Source organism: Sceloporus occidentalis, unplaced genomic scaffold (assembly GCF_023333645.1).
Source record: "Sceloporus occidentalis isolate IW3139 unplaced genomic scaffold, rSceOcc1.0.p SCAF_9, whole genome shotgun sequence".
In the NCBI taxonomy this organism is placed as follows: domain Eukaryota; kingdom Metazoa; phylum Chordata; class Lepidosauria; order Squamata; family Phrynosomatidae; genus Sceloporus; species Sceloporus occidentalis.
In genome coordinates, this window is record NW_028316989.1 from 35167875 (window position 1) to 35190134 (window position 22260).

The following is a 22260-nucleotide window of genomic DNA, read 5'->3' on the forward strand; positions in this document are numbered from 1 at the left end:
GGGGGAGCCACCGGGGGGGAGGGGCGGGAGGGGGTCTTCCTCTTGGGGCGGGGCAGAGGCGGCGGGGCTCATCATGGCCACTGTGGCCAACGGGCCAGCCCAGCCCCAGCAGCATCATCCCCAGCAGCAGCATCCCCAGCATCACCATCATCATCATCATCATCATCCCCAGCACCCCCCTCCTCCCCCTCCTCCTCTGCCCCCTCTGCCTCCCCCCTCCCCCTGCCGCCGCCTCCTCCTCCTCCGACGCCGCAGGCGGGAAGGGCCGCCACCGCCGCCGCCACGAGCCCCTTCAGCACCACCAACAGCTCCTCGGCCGCCGCCGCCACCGCCATGAACGGCTTGACGGCGGCGCCGGCGCACGGAATCAGCGGCAGCAGCAGCAGCAGCGCCCTCCTCCTCCTCCTCCTCCTCTTCTTCCTCCTCTTCCTCTTCCTCCTCCTCCGCCGCCGCCGCCGCCGCCATCGCCATGAAGGACCACGATGCCATCAAGCTCTTCGTGGGGCAGATCCCGCGCAACCTGGAGGAGGGCGACCTCAAGCCCCTCTTCGAGGAGTTCGGCAAGATCTACGAGCTCACCGTCCTCAAGGACCGCTTCACCGGGATGCACAAAGGTAGGCAGGCGCCCCGGAGGGGAAGGGACCCCCCAAGGGACCCCCAGGGACCCCCCCAAGGGGCCTCGGCAGGGAGAGGCTCAAGACCACCCACCTCCAGAGAAGTCTACGCCGAGGGGGGTCTCCTCCTCCTCTTCTTCTCGAGAGCCTTTGAGGGACCCTCATGGACAGAAAGACTGGAGCCCCCCACAGAAAAGCCCCCCCACCCCGACGGAGGGGCTGATGAGGGTGGGGGATCTCCTTCTCCTCCCGGGGCCCTTGAATGGACCCTCGTGGATCCTCTTCTCATGGACCCTACAGGGACCCCCTCATGGACCCTGGTGGGACAGTGAGGCTCCAACGACGGCCCCGACGGTGGTGGTGGGGGGTCACCTCCTCCCAAGGCCCTTGGACCTGGGACAGAGAGGCTCAAGTCCCCCCTCACCCCCCAGAGAAGCCCCCCACCCCGACGGTTCCGACGGTGGAGCTGGCGAGGTTTTTTTTTTTTAATGGACCCTACAGGGACCCCCTAATAGACCTTGGGATAGAGAGGCTCAAGCCCCCCTCCTCCAGAGAACTCTACCCCGACGGCAGGGGTAGTGAGGGGGGCGTCTTTAATGGACCCTAATGGACCCCCCCCCCCTTTAATGGACCATTGGACAGAAAGGCTGAAGCCCGACCACTCCGACAGCCCCGACGATGGGGGGTGCTGAGGGGGAGGCCATTTTTAATGGACCCCTCCCCTTGAAGGGACTCTACAGGGGCCCCCTAATGGACTCTGGGACAAAGAGGCTCAAGCCCACTCGCCACGAGAGAAGCCCACCCGGAGGGTAGGGGGTGGGGATGGGGCCTCCTCCTCCACCACCCAAGATCCTTTAACGGACCCTGTAGGGACCCCCCTTTAATGGACCTTACAGGGATCCTGGGATAGAGGCTGAAGCCCACCAACCCCACAGAGAAGCCCACCCTGACGGCCCCAACAGTGGTGAGGGGGGGTCACCTCTCTCCAAGGCCCTTTAATAGACCATAATGGATCCCCCCTTTAATATACCCTACAGGGACCCTGGGACAGAGAGGTTGAAGCCCACCCCCCAGAGAAGCCCACACCATGGCAGGGGAATGAGGAGGCTCTCCTTCTCCTCCTGAAGACCCTTTGATGGGCCCAGTAGGGACCCCCTTTAAATGGACCCTAATTGACAGAAAGGCTGAAGCCTACCCACCCTCAGAGAAGCCACCCACCACAACGGCCCCAACGATGGGCTTGGTGAGGGGGGAATCTCCTTCTCCTCCTGGGACCCTTTGATGGACCCTACTGGATCCCCTCTTTAATGAAACCTACAGGGCTCCCCTAATGGACTCTGGGACAGGGAGGCTGAAGCCCACCCACCTTCAGAGAAGTCCACCCTGACAGTTGGGGTGAGGGGGGTCTCCTCCTCTTCCAAAGATCCTTTGATAGACCTTAATGGACCCCCTTTAATGGACCCTACACAGACCCTGGGACCGAGAGGCTCAGGCCCACCCAACCCCCAAGAAGCCCACCCTGACAGTGGTGAGAAGGGGGATCGCCTCCTTCCAAGATCCTTTAAGAACAACATGGGACAGAAAGGCTCAGGCCCTGCCCCAGAGAAGCCCACCCCTCTCCTCCTCCTGAGCCCCCTCAGGAGCAACCTGGGCCCTAGGACTGAATTGCCCAGACTCAAAAAGTGTCCCTGGGTGCAGCCCACCCCCCTGCACTCTCCCTAATGATGCCACGACCCTTTATGCTTAACACTGAATTTACACATCTTCTTGGAGTGTCACCTGGTGTAGTCTACATCCTCCACACTCCCTGGTCGCTTATGTCTAGCACTGAATTACCCACCCTCTTTTAGAGTGTCACCCAGTGTGGTCCACATCTTCCACACATTGCCTCATGATGCCACTGAATTACACAGCCTCTTGAGGTGTCACCTGGTGCAGTCCGCACCCCCTGCTCCCCATAATGAAGGCAGCGGGGATCTCCTCCTGGTGCCCCCTCTAAGCAAGGTGGATCCTGGGACAGAGAGGCTCAAGGCTAGCCCTAGAAAAACATGGGGGGTGTGGGGGGGTCTCCCCCCTCCAGAGCCCCACCATGTTGGGGGTGAGGGATGCCTCCACCACCGACTCCTCCTTCTGCCCTCGGGGCTGCCTTCTGTACCATGAGGATTGCAGAGGGGATGGAGGGGAAGGTGGAGAAGAGCAGATGGCTGGAAAGCCAGGGGAGCATTCGCATACAGATCCACCCGGGAAGAGAAAAGGCCCATGCCTTCCATCTTCCACACTAGATCTGCCTCTGGGGCCACTTCCCCAGCCAGTCCCCACTCCTCCCCCCCCCAAAAAAACCCATCCACATCTTTTATAAGCCATTATCTTATGTAAGAGATCCCACCTAAACCTTAGGAGGAACTTCTTAATAGTAAGAGCTGTTGGAAAGTGGAACACTCCTTTGGAGGTCTTTAAGCAGAGGCTGGATGGCCATCTCTCAGGGGTGCTTTGAGTTCCTGCATGGCAGAATGGGGTTGGACTGGATGGCCGTTGGGGTCTCTCTTCCAACTCTATGATTCTATCCTGGCTCTACAAAGTTAGGTGGTAAAGGGAGTGAAGAAGAGGTTTTCATGGGTGAAGGGGAAGACACCCATGAAAGAAGAGGTGTGTGTGTGTGTGTGTGTGTGTGTGTGTGTGTGTGTGTGTGTGTTATGGGCCTTCAAGTCCTTTTTGAGTTATGGCAACCCTAAGGCGAACCTATCCTGGGGCTTTCTTGTCAAGTTTCTCCAGAGGGAGTTTGCCTTTGTCTTCCCCTGAGAGAGTGTGATTTGCCCCAGATCACCCAGTGGGGTTCCATGGCCAAGCGGTGATTTCAACCCTTCTCTCTAGAGTCTTTTATGGTGGGCCTTCAAGTTCTTTCCGACTTATGCCAACCCTAAAGCGGGGTGACCAGACACCTTCCTTTTCCAGGACGTTGCCTACATTTCAACCATCTGTCCAGGAGGAATTCCAACTCCATTTTAAGCAGGACTAAAGAGGCATGAATTTATATGAGCATTTTTAGCTTTTATTTTATTGTGTCTCTCCATTTTTCTTGAATGTCCTACATTTTTGCGCTGTCTTATCCTCCTGTGTGGTTAGGAACCTGGTCACCTTGCCCTAAGGTTAACCTGTCATGGCCTATCATCATGGGGTTTTCTTGGCAAGGTTTGTCCAGAGGAGGTTTGCCCTTGCCTTGCCCTGAGGCTGAGAGAGTAGGAAGAAGAAGGATGCTTAAATTACAGATCTCTACCCATCTCCAACTTTGCACAGCAGGAGGTTAGTATACCTAGTAAGCAAGACCACCACCACCCTGCAATAACTGATTCTTCATATTGAAATCATTAGTGTTGCAATCCTAGATAAGGACAGATTGGGATTGTGGCACCCATGGGGGCTCAAGTGGCCCAATGTGGCTCCCTTCCAGCTTCGGTAAGTTGCCCACTATTATTGTACCCCTCTAATAGCAACAGGGCAGAGAGGGTCAAACCCCCACCCAGATTCAGTGGAGGGAACTGCTGTTGTTGTTGTTTATTTAAAAATTGAGAAACACTTTAAATCATCTAATAAAAACAGTATAAAATTAACATTAAAAGCATACAAAACATTAAAACATAACTAAAATACACACCAAATATAAAACCACCCTATCCTGATTATTAAGTTTAAAAGCCTGCTTTTAACTGTTGTTGTGTGCCTTCAAGTCATTTCAGACTTATGGTGATCTTAAGGCGAAGCTATTATGGGGTTTTCATAGCAGGCTTCTTCAGTGGGAGCTTGCCATTGCCATCCTATGAGGCTGAGAGAGTGTGACTTGCCCAAGGTGGGTTTCCATGGCCGAATGGGGATATGAACCCTGGTCTCCAGAGTTGTAGTCCAATGCTTCTCGCTGGCTAGCTGAGAAATGATCAGGCCCCAATGTTTGGGACCATCAAGACTACTCAGTACTTAGTTCTCTGAGGATCTGTCCATCAGAAGAGTCTTGCTTTATAGCCATCTAGCTTAATAGGGTCTTATATAGCTTCCCTTTTCTTTTCCTGGATGTATTCATTTTACATTCTAAACTTTATCATTTTGTCATCGTCTTCATAGTAGTCACATTTTGACGGTCGTAACTGACGAGGTTATCCTTCTTCACCCTAATATGAGTCTTTCCCGGTCTTATTCAAAACATACCTGCAAAGATGCAAAAATGAAATAATAACCTGCTTGCCAGTCTGGAGCTTTCTCCGTTCCGAAAACCTTAAAAAACAGGACAGGGTCACACTGCTTGGGTAAAATGCTGGGCTGTGTAAGGAAAGTGTGTGGGTGTGTGAGAAAATAGTGTAAATGTGTGAGAGAATGAATGTGCAACCTGGAGGGGTGCGTGGTGAGGGAGGGGGAAGAGGAGAAATTTGTAAACAGACAGTAAAATAGACATGAATGAATGGAGAGGAAGGGTTGGATATGGCTAGGAAGGTGTTTTTTTTTTTATCCCTTTGCAAAATTTGTTCCACTGCATTTGTGTGTCACACAAGTCGGCAACTGCATATACGTATGAATGAGTGTTGTGTGCCATGGGAGGAGCGGCTGATGCATGGAAGCTGACTAGGAAACAGATCTCAGCAGAGGCTGGAGCTAGAAGTCTTAGCAGAGCGACAGAGGAGAGGGTCTGATTCCCTTGCCCCTTGCTGAATGAGTGAGGAAGCCAATTCTAGTATCCAAAATCTTTTATTGGTTTTAGCCACGGACTGTTGCAAATATAGCAAGATACAATACAGTGTCCATTAGAACTAAACACGGTCAGTCCTCCTCATTTGCAACTTTGACTTTTGCAGATTTGATTATTTTCAGATTTGATTGATATGTTCTCTATAGGTCCTCCAGCGCAACTCTGCCGGAAGTTGATCATAGAGTTGCACTGCAAGACTTAGAGGTTACTAGACAAAACACTTCTCTTAGTATTTGAAGGTCCTCCAGTGTGATTCTGTGGTCAATTTCCAGAAGATGTTGACCACAGAGTTGTGCTGGGGGACCTAGAGGTTCCTAGAGAGGTGTCATCACAAGTTTAAAAAATGTGTTGTTGTTTTATTTTCGTATTTTCCACTTTCATGGGGGTCCTGTGCCCCTAACCCCAGCAAATGTGGAGTGCCCACTGTGTAGAAGATTAAGAGAAACCAAATGAGCTTGAAAAGTCTGCATGGTGTAGGGATGTACCCACACTGCAGAAATGAAGCAAGTTTAAAGCATTTTAACTGTCATAGCTCCATCCAGTGGAATCCTGGCATTTGGTGAAATGTTCAGTCTGGAGAGCTCTGGTAGCTCACCAAACTACAGATCTCAAGATCCTATAGGATAGAGTCATGGCAGTTAAAGTGGTGTCAATGCTTTATTTCTGCAGTGTGGCTAACACCCGGTGGCATATATAGTTTGTTTCTTTGATGGATTTCTGACCCAATGGTCTAGTTACCCTTCTTTCCACAAACATATCATTCAATAGACAAGAAGGATCATGGACCTCCTTGGGTATATCCACACTATACAGTTATAGCCATACGATACCAATATGATCCACTCTATGGTATCCTGGAATTTGTAGTTTCATGAGTTTCATGAGATACTTAGGATTCTGTCAGAGCATACCAGCAAGCTCTATTGGAGAGAAATCTGTAAGTACCTTCACACCAAACTACAAATCCCAGAATCTATTCTACAGATTCTACAGTTACAGCCTGCTTGTAACTGCACTTTTTGTGAGACTGTTTCCCAAACCCGATTCCCTTGTACAATGTTTTGGCTGCTCAGGTATTGTTTTATACAATTCTTTCTCAGCACGCTGTTAGAAAGACAGCAGAAGTGCTCATAAAGCATCATAATGTTCATCTCAGCAAGGGATAAAAGCCAATTGTCAAGGAAGGAGTGTGTTGACAGAGGATGGGAGATGTCCTAGATGTGTACCTGTTGGTGATTTCTAGTAACAGTTTAAAAAATGGCATGTAAAAAGAAGAAGAGAGGAAGTGGATGTCTCAATAGAGAAAACAAGTCCATTTCCCTCCCTCTTCTGGATAGGTCTGGGCACTTTTCTTCATCTTTTGCATAGATCTAGGTGTCTACTATTTTAGTGGGCCAGATATGTTGGAGATCAGCTCTTGGAAACCCCAGTGGCCATGGATTCCAGAACCTAAAGTTCAGAACATTTGGAGGACCAAAGACTGCACATCACTTGTCTATTCCATTAGCTTCACTTAGAATTTAAAAGCTGAACACTTTCTTCTGTCTTTTAAATGAGGGAGTATAGATCACCGTGTTCTACTCAAAGCAACTTTATTTTTCTATCCCAGAAGTCCTTATGTATCTGTGCCTGGGAGCAAGCCCTACTGAACCCTGTCGAACTTCCTTCAGAGGACCCAGAAGACTTACTCTCAAATTGTTGTTGTTTCCAACTTACGGCAGACTCTAGGACAAATCTATGGCGAATGTATGACAGACTCTAAAGCAAACATACATGGGATTTTCTTGGCCAGATTTGTTCAGAGAAGATTTGCCATTGCCTTCTCCTGAGGCTGAGAGACTGTGACTTGCCCAAGAACCTCCAGTGGGTTTTTTGGCTGAGCGGGGAATCCAACCCTGGTGTCCAGAGTCATAGTCCAACACTCAGACACACATAATATTTCCATCTACAGTAATAGCCTAAAAATAACATGATAGTAGAATAAAATCACCGCTAGTCCAGATACATTGGTTTACGTGTTTGTGCAAACCACTTGTGCAAGAGGTTGCTCAAGAGGTTGAAGAAGCACCTGCACAACTGGTTATGCACCCATGTATATAAGTATCACCTGCCCACCGTTTTGTGCCACAGCTTTGCACAGCTGCTTCTGTGATATAAATAATATTGAGTACTACTCTTGTGCTAATTCTGAAAATGTACAACTGCAAGCCCAATGTGCTTTCTGCTAGTTCAATGATATAATTGTATACAGGTGTGTAACTCCATGTGTATGTTTCTCTGGCAGTAAGTCACAGGGAAGTTGGTAAAACCTTTCCATAATTGTAGTTAGGGGTCACATTTTCATGCTTTGATTGAGAGTTCCTGCATGGCACAAGGTTGGACTGGATGGCCCCTGTGGTCTCTTCCAACTCTAGGATTCTATGATTCAGTTGTTGGTGTCCAATGGAATATAAATGTGCTGTTGCTGTGTGCCTTCAAGTCATTTCCGACTTATACCAACCCTATCACAGGGTTTTCTGGGGCAGAGAGTGTGTGACTTGCCTAAGGTCACCTAGTGAGTTTCCATGGCCCAGTGGGAATTGATCTTCAGAGTCACAGTCCAATGCTCAAACCATTACACCACATTGGCTCTCCATGGAATGTAAGTTTGCTTTCTTATTGTGAGTGATGTAGGGTGGAACATAAAATGGTGCAGGCTGGAGTTAGGATTTTGGATTATGTATAGTGGAAGAGATTATGCCTTAATTCTTTTCTATTCAGCTAGTATGGGCAGTGCAATGGGGTTGTGGGTGCTAGAGTTCAAACACATCCAGATTCCCCAACCCTATTATCATGCAAACTGTTCTCTTGCTTTTGTAACTTTCTCCTAGGGGGCAGCTACACTGTAGAAATAATGCAGTTTGACACCATTTTAACTGCCATGGCTCCATTCTATAGAATGCTGGGATTTGTAGTTTTGTGAGGCACCAACATTCTTCATCAGACAAGGTTAAAGACCTTGCCAAATTACAAATCCCAGTATTCCATAGGATGGAGCCCAAGCACTTAAAGTGGTTGTTGAACTGCATTATTACTGTAGCATAGATGCACCTTTAGAGCTGCTGTTTTGAAGCTGCCTTTGGTCTCATACTGGGAGAAAAGCAGAGCACTAGATAGATAGATAGATAGATAGATAGATAGATAGATAGACGTAGCAAGATTGTGGTAAAGGATGCTCTCTTCTGTGCTGCAGAATGAATGTGTGGAATGTAGTCAAAAAGAAGAGTTCAGTCTAGTTTCTTCAGTTTCTCAGATGTCCCAGGCAATGGCCTTAAAAACAACACTAGACTCCAGATGTTTAACAATTCAGTTCTTAGAAGCCCCAGCCAACTTGGTCAACAGAAAGAAGTTATGAGAATTGGAGAACTTTGCAAAGGCCAAGGATTCCTCAGCCATGAGGCCTCAGGATCAAGGGTATGCATGAAAAGATGGAAGCAAACGATAAGAAAAGACAGGCATGCCAAGTTTTGGATAACTTTCCTCTCTGTACCAAAGCAAGCAAGTAGACTATCTCTGCTACTAAACAGCAGTGAAAGAGGAGTGCTGGTTTGGGGGGGGGGGGGAATTGTCCTCATGATAAATAAATATAGATGTCATATTTGACATAACAGACCTTGGGACTGATGGGGAAGGTGGTTTGACACTAGGGTTGATTGAAAGTGACATGACATTTGGCTTAAAGGGGATAGGAAGGCACACGTGATAATCTCAAGATGCATGAACTCTCCTGCTGCATTAAGTGCATTCTAAGAACTCCCATCACCCAGCATCATCATACTGGCTGTGAGTAATGGGAGCTGTAGTGTCACTCATCCAGACAGTGCCAGGTTAGGGCAACGTGCTCTCTGCATTTCCATCGTGGGGAGTTGTTGTTGGTGTTGTTGTTGTTGTGTGCCTTCAAGTCATTTCTGACTCACAATGACCCTAAGGCAAACCTATCGCAGGGTTTTCTTGGCAAGATCTGTTCAGAGAAGGTTTGCCATTGATTTCCTCTGAGGTTGAGAGCATGTGACTTGCCCAAGGTCACCCAGTGGATTTCATGGCTGAGCTGGGAATCGAACCCAAGTCTCCAGAGTCATAGTCCAACACTCAAAGCACTACGCCACGCTACTACTAGATTTATTTAGATGCTTCTCCCCTTCCCTCACAATTGGGACACAAGGCAGCTTACAAATGAAAAGAACCATACAACTGAAAACATACAAAAGTGAACATTAAAATAGAATTAAACTAGGACGGTATTAAAATACATCACTCATTAAAAGAATAAAATGCAATTAAACAGATAAAAGTGCTTGAAACAATACATATTAATACAATGAAAAATACTAAAATGCATAGAAGCTATAAAAATAAAACAATATGTAGACCCTTTAAAAATTTCAAAAGCAGCACCACACAACATTAAGAGCCCAACCTCAACTATTTTTGAAGGCCTAGAGGCACAAAAATATTTTAGCTTGGAAAGACAGCAAGGAGTGCTGATCTCTCTCCCCCATCATTGTAAACTCAGGTGCTGTTCTGTGAGCCTCCATCATTTCATTTCTTTTACTAGGGCTGCATCCGCACTGCAAATAATCCAGTTTGACACCATTTTAACTGCCAGAGCTCAATGACATGGAGTGCTGGGATCTGTAGTTTTGTGAGCTATTTCACCTTGTCTGTCGGAGAGCTCTGGTGCCACAACAAACTACAAATGCTAGCATTCAATAGCACTAAGCCATGGCAGTTAAAGTGGTGTCAAACTGGATTATTTCTGAAGTGCAGATGCGACATAAAAGGACTTTTAACATCTATGCTTGTCATGTTCTGCTCGGGCATGTCCCAGAGATTTGTAACTATACAAGCTCAAAATCATGTTTAGATCCCTTCGCTATTTCAATATGTTACTCGATCCATGCAATTAAGTGTTGTCATTCATCTCCTTAAGATGCTGCCTGATTTTCGGCAGCGTATCCAAATTTGTCGTTTTTGTGGCTTCCTTCTTAACAACTCAATGGAACAGGGGTTTGAGGATTGTTTTGAGTGAACCAAATCTGCCGCAGCCCAGAGCACTTGTCTGTCTGTCGGTCGGCCCTTCAATCTCTCTTTGCTCTTCTAGCTGCAAGCCTTGCTTCCCTCTGCTCTTGAGCTTTTTCTACTCAAAGTTGAGATGGCTGCACTTATTAAGAGCTATTAATACTTAATCATCTGGCAGATTTAATTGTGCCAATATTAAAAATGCATCAATGTCAAATTTTGTTCATTAAATATTTACATTTTCAAAGGGAAACTGTTTTGCTGCTGTTTTAATATCATTTTGGAAAGCTTTATATAGGGTCTAATTAAAAAAAACTAACACAAACGATGCTAATGAGGTAGATGGCATCTGACGAACCTAGCAGTGTTGTTGTTGCTCCTTTTTACTGCAGGGCTAACAAAGTGTTTCTACTCCTTTTCATTTTCATAAAACATAAGCATCAAGCCAAGCCTCTATGTTTTTACAATAGTTTTGCATGCATGTGACATGAATGCACAGCTAAGAAACCTTCATGTTTGGACTACAGCTCCCAGAATCCCCTGATGCCCACTATTTCCCCAGTCAGCATAGCCACTGGATCTACAAGTAAATAGATTCTGGAAGGGACCCAGAACTATGTTTAAAGTGGAGGTCTTGAACATGTGGCATAGCAGTTTCAGTGACTCTGGAGACCAGGGTTCAATGTCCAGCTCAAACATGAAACCCACTGGGTGACCTCAGCCTCAGGGGAAGGCAATGGCAAACCTCTGAACAACTCTTGCCAAGAAAACCCCATAGTAGTTTCACCTTAGGGTACCCACAAGTCGGAAATGATGTGAAGGTACACAACAACAACTTCAATGCGGGATGTTGTTTTGCCTGCTTGCAGATACTATCAGGCCTAATTATTTCCCTCATTTTATCCCTGAAAAATGATTAAATAATAAATACTCTTACAAGCACAATGTATATTTATTAGTGTGTCCCCCATATGTTCAGTGCCATTTTCTCCCAAGTAAGCATGCACAGTAAGTGTGCTTACTCCCCAGTCAGTGTGCAGACTGCAGGCAACCTGCATTATTCCTGGGAAGGCTCAATCACAATAGCTGTGTTAATAATTATTGGTGTTTCATACATGTCTGATTAATATTTCCTGAGGACAGATCAACTACGTAGGAATCTTGATCCAATTTTGGCAGATCATTTCAAGGGAGAGTCAGACTCTCCATCTACTCTGGGGGGGGGGGGGTTGGGGGGCGTTTGAGCCCGCTCCTCTGCATCCATGGTCCATGGATTATGAGTGCTGCAGTCCAAAATGGTAATTTTCTTCAGTTGCATGAATGGTGGAGGTGGGGGGTGCAGATCTTATTCATCACAATGCAAGCTTAAGAAAAACCTTAAGTGAGCTTCTCCTGGGAGTAAGAACACATGAGGGTGAGTCACTCCTGAGCAATCCTTCTCTCTGTGCCTTTTGATTCACAGCCAACTGTGTATGCTGGGGGGGGGGGGGGGGGGAGTCTCTGCAGTCCCAATGAGGTTCTGCAGAACTACTCATTGTGCAAATTTGGTGTAATGGATAGAGTATCAGGTTGGGACTTGGGAGGGCCAGGTTCAAGTCCTCAGTGTTCCAAAACACACTGCAGAAATAACCCAGTTTCAGACCGCTTTAACTGCCTGGCTCAGTGCTAGGGAACAACTCACAGGCAGCAGGGAAAGGTAGCTTCTTTGACACTATGGTGGTAAAGCCACATGTTTTTGGTTTGAACTTTCAAGGAGCTGTCGAAGATGCCTTGGTGCAGGCTTTTACATATCCCCACACCTGCCACAAAGTGTGAGGATCTCTTTCTGTCTCACTGCTATGGCATCAGATCTTGGGACCTTCTAGCTACTGCTTTAATTGTTTTTTAAATTTTAAATTTATGTATTTTAATATTTTGCATTGTTTTAAATTTGTATTGTAATATACTTGGGTTTTCTTGGCAAGTTTCTTGGGGTGTGTGTGCGTGTGTCATTGCTATCCTCTGGGGCTGAGAGAGTGTGATTTGCCTGAGGTCACCCAATGGGTTTCATGGCTGAGCCAGCATTCGAAACCTGATCTCCAGAGTCATAGTCCAATGTTCAAACTACTGCACCATACTGGCTCTTCATCAGTTGCTACATGTGACCTATTTGAATCAGCTATGGGCAACACACAACTTGACCATTTCGATGGTCGCTAAGTGCTTTTTGCCCTTCTTCACCAAGTTTAGTGCTATGATGGGAATGAATATCATTTTTTATTCAAAAACAAGGTACACAGGAAGCATGTGCCTTGCTTTCAAACCATAGTTCAATACACACTGTCGCTTTGCACGCTGCCAAGTCCTAGTACGTGCAGGGGCCGCCATGATTGCACAGCCCTGCCACCATGTCACACGCATTGGTGACATCCAAATAGTGCAGCTGCGCAGCAAACTGCTTCTGAACGCTCCTTTTTTTGCTGTGGTACCTCACTATTTGGTTGCTGCGGTAATGCTGCGCAGCAAAGAGAGGCAGTCCCAGCCCGCCTTTTGCAGGCAGTGTGTACCGCACCCAAATTGCATTCCCAGATGCCTCCTAAAGCACGATTTGACTTAAAAACAAAGTACATACACCTCATGCACTTTGTTTTTAAAGGGCAATTGTGTGCAGGAGTTTCCAGCCACTTCTGTTTGAAAAATAGTAGTGCATGTGACTTTGTGGGGAGGCTGAGAGGAAGCTAGCTGGGTCTTCACTGCAGCCCTACAAATTGAGGCTGTGTTCGCACTGCAGCAACAATCCTGTTTGACACCACTTTAACTGTCATGGCTCAATGCTAGGGAATTCTAGGAACTGTAGTTTTGTGAGACATTTAGCCTTCTCTGTCAGAGAGCTCTAGTGCCACAATAAACTCCAATTTCCAAAAGTCTATTGCATTGAGCCATTGCAGTTAAAGTGGTGTCAGACTGGATTAGTTCTGTAGTGCAGATGCAGCCTGTGTTGCTTTGGTTTAAATGGCTATCAGAGAGTTTCTGCAACCAAAGCATGATCCACCCCCAATACTCAAACTGACAGGAGTCAGCATGGATATATGAAGATTTGATGTGCTAATTTGGAGGGTTATTGCACTAATCCCAGTGTGTTTGCCTCTGCTAGCTGATTCCAATTAACTGGGCCCGCCTAATCTGTATCAATTGCCTTAAATCGAATCCCTGGTAGGCCTTTTCACTGGAGAAATAATCCGGTCTGACACCACTTTAACTGTCCTGGCACAATGTTCTGAAATTCTGGGAATGGTAGTTTGCTGCGGCACCAGGAGTACCACAACAAACTACTATTCCCAGAATTCCATTGCACTGAGCCAGGGCAGTTAAAGTGAAGTCAAACCGAATTATTTCTCCAGTGCGCATGCAACCCTCTTTGACATTATGCTTCCCAGGAAAGAGAGCAACCAGCTATTTGGAGGCTTCAAAAAGCAGTCTCAGCAGCAGCCTATATTGCTGGCGTTTTTAGCTGTGCCATACAACTTTATTACTCTCTTTCCACTGGATTGACCCCAGGAACTCCTTTGCTGGGTATATGACCATTTGCATATGACTAAAATTACGTGCACCTCTTTTCCCCTGCCCTCTTTCTTCCTAGGCTGTGCCTTTCTTACTTATTGTGCCCGGGACTCAGCCCTCAAAGCCCAGAGCGCACTGCATGAACAGAAGACATTGCCAGGGGTAAGTGAGGCTGGTGTTCCTCTCTGATGTGACCCAATATCCTACTGCCTTTGTTCCTGAACTGTGGGGAAGCATTTGGCGAGTGTGACTTGGGGACTAATCTGATGGTGAAAATTATCCAGGATGAATCTGGGTTGAATCTCTATTGTTCACATGCATTTCGAATGCCCCAATTAAGTTTTGGGGGAAGCGCTGCCAAAAAATCCACTTAAACCAGCATAATCAATAATCAATAATCAATCTGAGGTTAAAAAAAAAGATTTGTAGCATCAGCAATGTGAATAACCATTGTGAATAAACCCAGGATTAAACTTTGCATGCCTTGAACGTGTTTTGAATACATTTGCACTGTCGAGTCCATGTTTATTCGAGTGCTGGCACGTGTGAGGAACTGAAATTGTAGAGATGTAATTCCACAGTGGGAGTAACAAACCCGGTATGTGTGAGTGAAATTATCTGCATTGTTCTGCTAAAAGTCCCATGTCTGAAAGATACCTTGATTCCTAGTCCATGGTGAGAAGATCAAACCATAACCAAACCAAGGAGTCTTGTAGCTTTAAAGACTAAGGTCTTAAGCATGTTGAAACCATGTTTTATGTTGTTCTGCAATAGACTGGTAGTGATAGGAGAAGTACAATGGAACCTCCACATTTGCTGGGGTTAGGGGCATAGGACCCCCCCATGAAAGTGGAAAAACTACAAATTAAAAAAACACTACTTTTTTTTTTACCTGCTGGAAGTTGATCATAGAATTGCCCTGGAAGACCAACAGATGCCTAGAGAAGGGTTTTCTCTAGGAATCTTTAGGTCCCCTGGTGTAAAATTTGGCAGAGCTTGACCACAGAATCATGCTGGAGGACCTAGAGATTCCTAGAGAGAACATATTAATCAAATACATGAATAATCAAATCTGCAAAATTGAAAGCCACAAATGTGGAGGGCTGACTGTAGAATAAAGCTGTCCCTACCATGAGGTTGGGTATGGTTGCTGCTTTAGGCAACAGAATGTGATTGGTGGCTGAGTGGAGGTCAGAAAAGGGCAGCAGATTGTTAGTTATGCCCTATACAGACTGGCCTGAAAGGCTGGCCTGTGGGCAGAGTCAAGACATCGTGTCCTGATGGCGATGACTCCACCGCAGGGCACCATGATGCCACACACCGCTCCAGACAATACGCGGCATCATGGCACACCTCCAGCTCTGTGTTCAGATGATGCAGAACTGAAGGAGCACCATATACAACCATGCCGTGGCGGCAATGCTGCCCAATGCACCCTCCAAATGCCAGATCAGGGCCACAGTGTGAGGTTGCTGCAGCCCCGATCCAACTGAAACCCCTTAGGGGCTGTATGTAAGGCCCCCCACTTTATGTGCTACAGTTTTATTTTAATTCCAATTAGGTTGGTCAAATGAGAAAGAGGACAGAGCTTTTTTGCCTCTTACAGTTGTGTGGAAAGGTAACTTCAGCTGGAGTAGCCAGTCCTGAAAGTTACACTTGCTGAACTCTTTAAGGCATGAGACCATCCTGCTTCTAGAAAGGGACAGAGCTGACCAAGGCTATTGCTACAAGATGGGGGCAAAATGAGGGCTTTGCCCCCCCATAAGAATTCTTCTCCCCAATGAAATGTTCTTTCAGTCTTCAAGTTTCTAGCATGGCAGTAACTTAAAAGTTTGTTTGAGCATTTAGAAATACAGTTTAAACATCCAAAGAGAAGAGGCAGGCAAAGTTACCAAGGGGATCCAAACACAGCAAATAGAAGAGTTCTAGTTGTGAATGGTTTTCAATTTCTTATTGTGTGAAATGCTAAAAATTTGGCAACTGATGCAATATTTCATTGGGAGGGAGGTAGAATTCTTATTTAGGGGTCAGGCTGTCATTTTGCCCCTCTTCCAATAGTTTCACCCCTGGAGGGGGTACCTATGGAGTTTCCTCCTCTGGACGTCAAAGTACCTTGATATGTCTAGTATCCACTTGGGCGGCAAGAAAAGTTTCAATAGCTGCTTTAACTTAAGTAACAAATCAGTATGTAGAGAGATCTTATAGCAGTTTTGATAATAACTGAAAGAAAGAAATTGGTAGCATGAGCTTATGTAAAGTCTCCTTCCTCAGATGCACATTGTTAAGTAACAAATGTATTTTTTGGCCATAAAACGTGGCATCTGATATAGTGGACCTGAGCCCACAGATGCTTATGACATGCGTAAGGAGATAGGATTTGTTTATCCTCTTGGGGACGTTACCAGGGGGACCAGACATCCTCCTTTTTCTGAACATGCCCTACATTTCAGCATTCTCTCCAGGAGTAATTTCAAAATGCCCTCCATTTGGAGCAGGACTAAGAAGCATGGATTTATATTAGATTTTTTTTTAGCATTTATTTGGTCATGTCCTCCATTTTTCTTGTGTGCCTTACATTTTGTGGTGCCTGTCCTCCTTTGCGTGTTTCATAAGTGTATAGCAGTGTTAAAAAGATTACTGAAATGGAAATGCAGGCTTTCTTTTTTAAAAATCCTGAGCACTTGCAATGGTTTTGTAGTAACCCCAACATCCCATCTTGGACGCTTTGTTATGTGCAGAGTCTTTCTTATCTAAAGTAAACATTGTTCATGAGCGCACCTCTGTTTTTCCAGGTTCATTGCCTTCTGCAGGGCCTCATCAGCCGAGCAGCAGGGAACTAGCAGACTTGTTTGCCTTCGCTTTGGGGGCAATCCGCTTCCTCCCTAAGTCATCCTGAAAAAAATAATGATGAGGCATTGTTCCGTGTTACGTTTTTGAGTGCCGTGCTAAGGTGGCAAATATCTCCTCTAGTGCCCCAGTTTTGGAAATGCTTTTTAAATGTGATGTGATAGAAATGCATTTTGTGTGGGTGAGCCAGCCTCTGTTTGAAAGGTGCATGACGCTTGTGGCGATCAAAAAGCGCATCTCATGCTAATCAAATCTTTCAGGACATACTGGACCCGCAGCGTCCCTTTGATGGTTTGCTCTGCTGTTGTTCATCCACTGTGGGATAGGATAAGGAGTGCATGCCTTGGAAAATAAGGAGAATGTTGATGAAGACTTTGCCCATCCTGGTAGTATATTCTTCCCATCTGCAGAGGGTCTGTGTGCTCCTGGCATGAAAAGGACAGAGGTTACGGTATATAGATTTGTTCTTAGAAGCAGATCAGATTAGAAAGAAACCGAGCAGGAAAACTTTATAGTGTATTGATAATTGGCTTGTTCCTTGTGACAGTTTTGTGATGGTCAGCATTTTAAAAAAGGGTTTTGTCTAGGGCGAGGCCATCTAAATTGAGGGGCAGATTGGCAGAAATGTGTAATTCAGACATGCACCCGGAGCATCCTCTTCCTGACCATTGGAGCTCTGGAAGTTTAGGTATATCCACTGCCCAGTTTTAAATACCAGAAGTGGTTTTCTGAGTGTAAGCTCATTTTTATTCGATACAGGTCTCTGTTTTGCTTTGGATCCCCACCCTTGATTTCTCAGTGTTCATTGTCAAACTTAGGGGCTTGAACCCATCAAAAGTGGGTTGCACCATGCTTCTGCCACACTGTCAAAGTTTCCGAGCTGCATTTTTTACCATTGTTGCTGCACAGGCCAAATTTCAGTGACCTGATGGTGGCAAGGAAATGTTGTATTTTCCTTTAAAAATAAGATGCAGGGGAAGTATTTACCTTGTTTTTAAAATATAATGCAGTGTTCATGTAGAAGGTAAGGTGACAATTTTAATAGCAGGAATTTGGGGTTGAGGTGTCTCAGAAAGGAAGAGAGGTAAATATTAGCTATGTTTTATCCGGCAGCAACATCCAAAGGCAGCGTAGACATGCCTTAAATGTATCAGTATTGTACATGATTCCTATTTTCCCTCACCACTAACCATGTTTGCTGGAGCTAATGGGAATTAAAGTCCAAAATACCTGGAGGGAATTGCATACCCTCCAGTGTTTTACAGATGAAAACTGGGACACTTGTGGTCAAGCAACATCAAAAAACCCCAGGGCATGTGTGGTTAAGATATTAAGTTATTACAGTTAACCCTTGGTATTTGCTGGGGTTTGGTTGCAGACACCCCCCCCCCCGTGGGTTTCCAAATCCATAGATGCTCAAGTCCCATTAAATACAGTGGCTTAGTATAATGGTGTCTCTTATACAAAATAGCATAACCAAAGTTTGCTTTTTGGAACTTATGTTATTTGGAATATTTTCAATCTGTGGAGGCTCAAATCTGTGGATGAAAAATGCGTGGATATGGAGGGCCAACTCTAAGGAAGAAGAACAGACAAGCTAGAAGGGGCTGCAGCGGTTTTCTTTTGCCTGAGCCCACTGGGAAGGGCAGGATACTCCTCTTCTTCTTTCATCCATGCTGAATTAATTGAGTACAAACTACGAAGCTTTATCCGGCTTAAAGCTTAATTCAGGCAACATCCTGATGTCATCAGAAGGTTTTTGCTTCCAAATTTGCCAAATTTGCAAATACAGCCTGGTTCCATCCCTGCTTCTAGGAATGCTCTGTGTAGCTCTGTGTAGCCCAGCTATATTTCCCATTATCACCAGATGAAACAACTCTGCTTTCCATTTAAGATGTTTCATCTTTTTCCTAGCAGTAACTAGACCTGAGGGTACACACACACAACTTTAGCTTTGACTTTTGGCTTTGCCTTCCTTTAAACCTCTTTAAAGGACCATGCTATTCTCTTCCTGTTGCTAAATGGCAAGCTTGAAGGATGTCTCATGCTGTCTTTGCTAGTAATGAAGTGAGTCATGACCAGTGGGGTTTTTTTTAAAGTTGAGACATTATTTACTATTTTGATATATTCATTTATAATTGAATTGCTGCTCTACATACTATTGTAACTTTAAAAATTCATTTGGCAACTATTAAATCTGAGATTCAATATTTCTTTATTTTATTATTTAATGTCCAACCTGCCTTTTTTCTAGACCAGAGACTCAAGGTAGCTTGCAAAAATTAAAACAGACAGAGGTGACTGTTTGCAGCGCTACAAACACACATAAGGTGAAATATAATTAAAGGATCAATAGAATGAAAGACCCTTTAAAAGCATTCCCATTAAAAAGCAACAAATGCAGGCAATGCAGCAGATTATTAAAAGCCCTGTCCTAAATAGTCAGTATCCAAAGGTTTCTCAGAGCAGGCCAAACCAAAACAAAGTCTCCATCAGCTGCTAGAGGGAGAGAATAAGGGTTGCTAGGTTGGATTTGGGATGGGGCTCCTGTGACTTTAATCCTTAACAGACCTTGGGGCAGATCAAGTTACTGTAAAGCTCAGTGAAATGGGATGAAAGTAGCTTTCATCATTGTTGCTCAGCTCTGTTTGTGTCACAAAATGCTCCCTCCTCAATTCTTTTCCACTGGAAAGGCAATTGCCATGTTGGGAGGGAATGAGTGTATTTGGAAATTAGGATGTAGAAGGTGCGGAAGGTCAGATGCTTTAATCTGCCTGGATGAAGCTTTACGGGGATGTCACTAATAGGATGCAGGGGGTGTGGACCCAACTAATGACACTAGGTGACATCCAAAGGAGGGGTGATACCACTGCTCCCCAAATAATCTGACCTTTTGCAGAAATGAGCTGTGATGTTCATCTGCATCCCTTTAAAATGCTGAAGAGATGGTTGAGTGAGATGAAGCTCTGGAAGAGAAAGGAGAGACCCCAGGATTTTTAAACAAATAAATTCTAAATTAAAAATATATATTTTGTTTTTGAAAAAATGCATTCTTTTGAAATTTTCATTAAAAACATCACATTTTACCAAATTTTCAGTTTAATCCCATGAAACAATGTATATGTAAAAACATGTAGGTTGTGCGTATGATATAGCAATGTAAAGGTAGACCGTATATACCCAATTATAAATCGACCTCATGTATAAGTGGTGGGCAAGTATTGGGGCCAAAATTGTGGATTTTGATATGACCCATGGGTAAGTTGAGAGTAAAACCTAGGGGCATATAGCAAAGGATCTAAAGCAAAAGAAAACTATGCCAAAGAACGTACAAAATTCCAGCAGGCATAACTGTTTGTAGCTACTCTTAAGGTTGCATGGGTGAGAGAGAAGAGGGGGTCAGTGCTTCCAGAACATATTACTGTATACTCTTGCCTTTCACCAGACAGGCCAAAATAAAGCTGCGTTGGGTCACTTTGGAGGTATGCTGTTTAAATGACACACGGATCTTAAGAGGCCAGAAGCTGCACCAAAGCTGTGCTCCAGTCCTTACGACTGGAGCATGGTTTTAGCGCAGCTTCCAGCCTCTTAGGATGCATGCATCATTTAAACAGCATACCTCCAAAGTGATCCAAAGCAGCTTTATTTTGGCCTGTCTGTTCAGGCCCTGACAACAATTGGTATTACATTCAGTGATATAAAAAATTAGTATAGATTCTGTATGGTGTGGTATGGGAGGATGTCAAGGGGGTTGGGTGACACTGCATGGCACCAGTGCTAGTGTGGAGCTTTATAGTACCTTGTTCTGCTCCCAAGATCTGTTAAGGATTCATACTACAGGAGCCCCATCCTGTATTCAGCCTGGTACTTCGAGACACCCTGGAGGTCTAGCCTCTCGAGGAAGAGAGATCCCATAGAGGAGGCCCTTTCCCATGTGCCTGTGAGATGTACCTGTGAGGGTAGTGCAATGGAGAGAATGATCTCAAAACATGGGCAGACTACATATAAAATCATGGCTCAGTGTTCCTTTAGGGCAATGCTTCTTAAGCTATCTGATGTGGGCAATTTTCCCCCTCAGTGTGCCAGGGACTGGTGCCATAATTATGCTCATGGACTAAAATTGTTTGCTTCCTTGCTGAAGGCCCTCTAGGCATGAGCTTTTGATGGCTCAAGGACTGACATGGTCCCAGAGGCACCCACTTGTGTGTCAATGCTTTAGATCAGTGATTCCCAAACTTTGTGGTCCTCCAGGTGTTTAAGATTTCCGCCCCCAGAATTCTTGACTGTTGGCCAAGCTGCCTGGGACGTCTGGGGGTTGAAGTCCAAAACACCCAGAAAACCATAGTTGAGGAATCACTGTTTTAGATAACTAGGTACTATTGAATGCATCATCATTCTTTTCCTGGATTACTTTGTTGCAAAGGACGTATGGTTTATGTCAAGCATGGACAACTGCCCCAGATCTAGAGGCGTTTTTTTTTTCCTTTGCGACCCTCTCAGGCAGGGGTTGGTCATGGACTGCCAATTGTTTTTCTAAAAATGGAAGTAGCCAGACATCCTTAAAATGGTTTAAACTGTTGAAACAGTGCAATGCTCCCTTACTGTATTTAAAAGGCAAATCACCACTTTGGGAGGCCTTCTGAAAAAGACCATTTTCTTTCCCTTCTGTTAGTTTAGTTCCCTTTTCTGTCTTTTCTTTTCTTTTTTTACTTCCTTTATTTTATTTTATTTTATTTCCTTCTTTTTGGCTAGAAAAAGAACTATCCAGTGAGTGTGGAAGGATCAAGGGCTTAAAAATGATCTGGAAGGAAGCTACCTTTGGCCCCATAGTTGCACATTGATCTCTTTCCAGTTTATGGAAAGGAAGCATACCAAGGAAATGGTTTCAAATGCCCACAATTATGCCCACCTCAAAGGCAATGTTAGGAGTAATCCAGCAAATGTTACTCACTACCCCTCAAAGGTAATAACACTACCAGTTCCATTACCTTTAAAAATAACTTTGTTACCTTCTTTATTATTTTTCCTTCACCCCTAAAAGGAATGCAGTTGCTTTCCATGCATTCCTGCCAGGTTCTTTTCATGGTAACAGTTAAAAGAGCCCAAGGAGAGGATAGCTATCTGTTGAGAGAGGTTGGATGTGAAAGTTATATAACTAAATCACTGTCAGAAGAGATATATGCGACTGTATTTGATCAGAATGTGTTCAGAAGCTTGATGGACTTGCATGCAGAAAATAAACCAAAACAATCGTGCCGTTTCATTCATTCTCACACACACACACACACACACGCACACACACACTATGCACATGTACAATCACGCTGTATATTCTTCCTTGCTGCTCTTACTAAGCAAGGCTGTAAATCATCACCATCTCCCAAATTTGATCAACGCACTGCTGGTTGGACGGTTGCTTGGGAGATTTCCAATTACATGCTATACGCAACTTTGCTGCTGCGTACAGTT

The 22260-nt window shown here is 45.2% G+C and overlaps 1 protein-coding gene across 6 annotated transcripts in view; it reads left to right on the top strand.

The window, feature by feature from the left end:
* The first annotated feature begins 347 nt into the window (after nt 1-347).
* LOC149307249 (CUGBP Elav-like family member 4) overlaps nt 348-22260 on the top strand; it is a 199471-nt gene continuing 177558 nt past the window's right edge. For 3 of the 6 annotated variants that reach the window (XM_089538736.1, XM_089538738.1, XM_089538734.1), the window contains exons 1-2: nt 412-614; nt 14024-14106. In XM_089538736.1, coding sequence (XP_089394862.1) covers nt 470-614; nt 14024-14106 — 228 coding nt within the window. In that variant the 5' untranslated portion in view covers nt 412-469. Of the gene's footprint in view, nt 615-14023; nt 14107-22260 lie in introns of all 6 variants that reach the window. The other 3 variants (XR_016282357.1, XM_089538737.1, XM_089538742.1) reach the window with 2 other exon arrangements.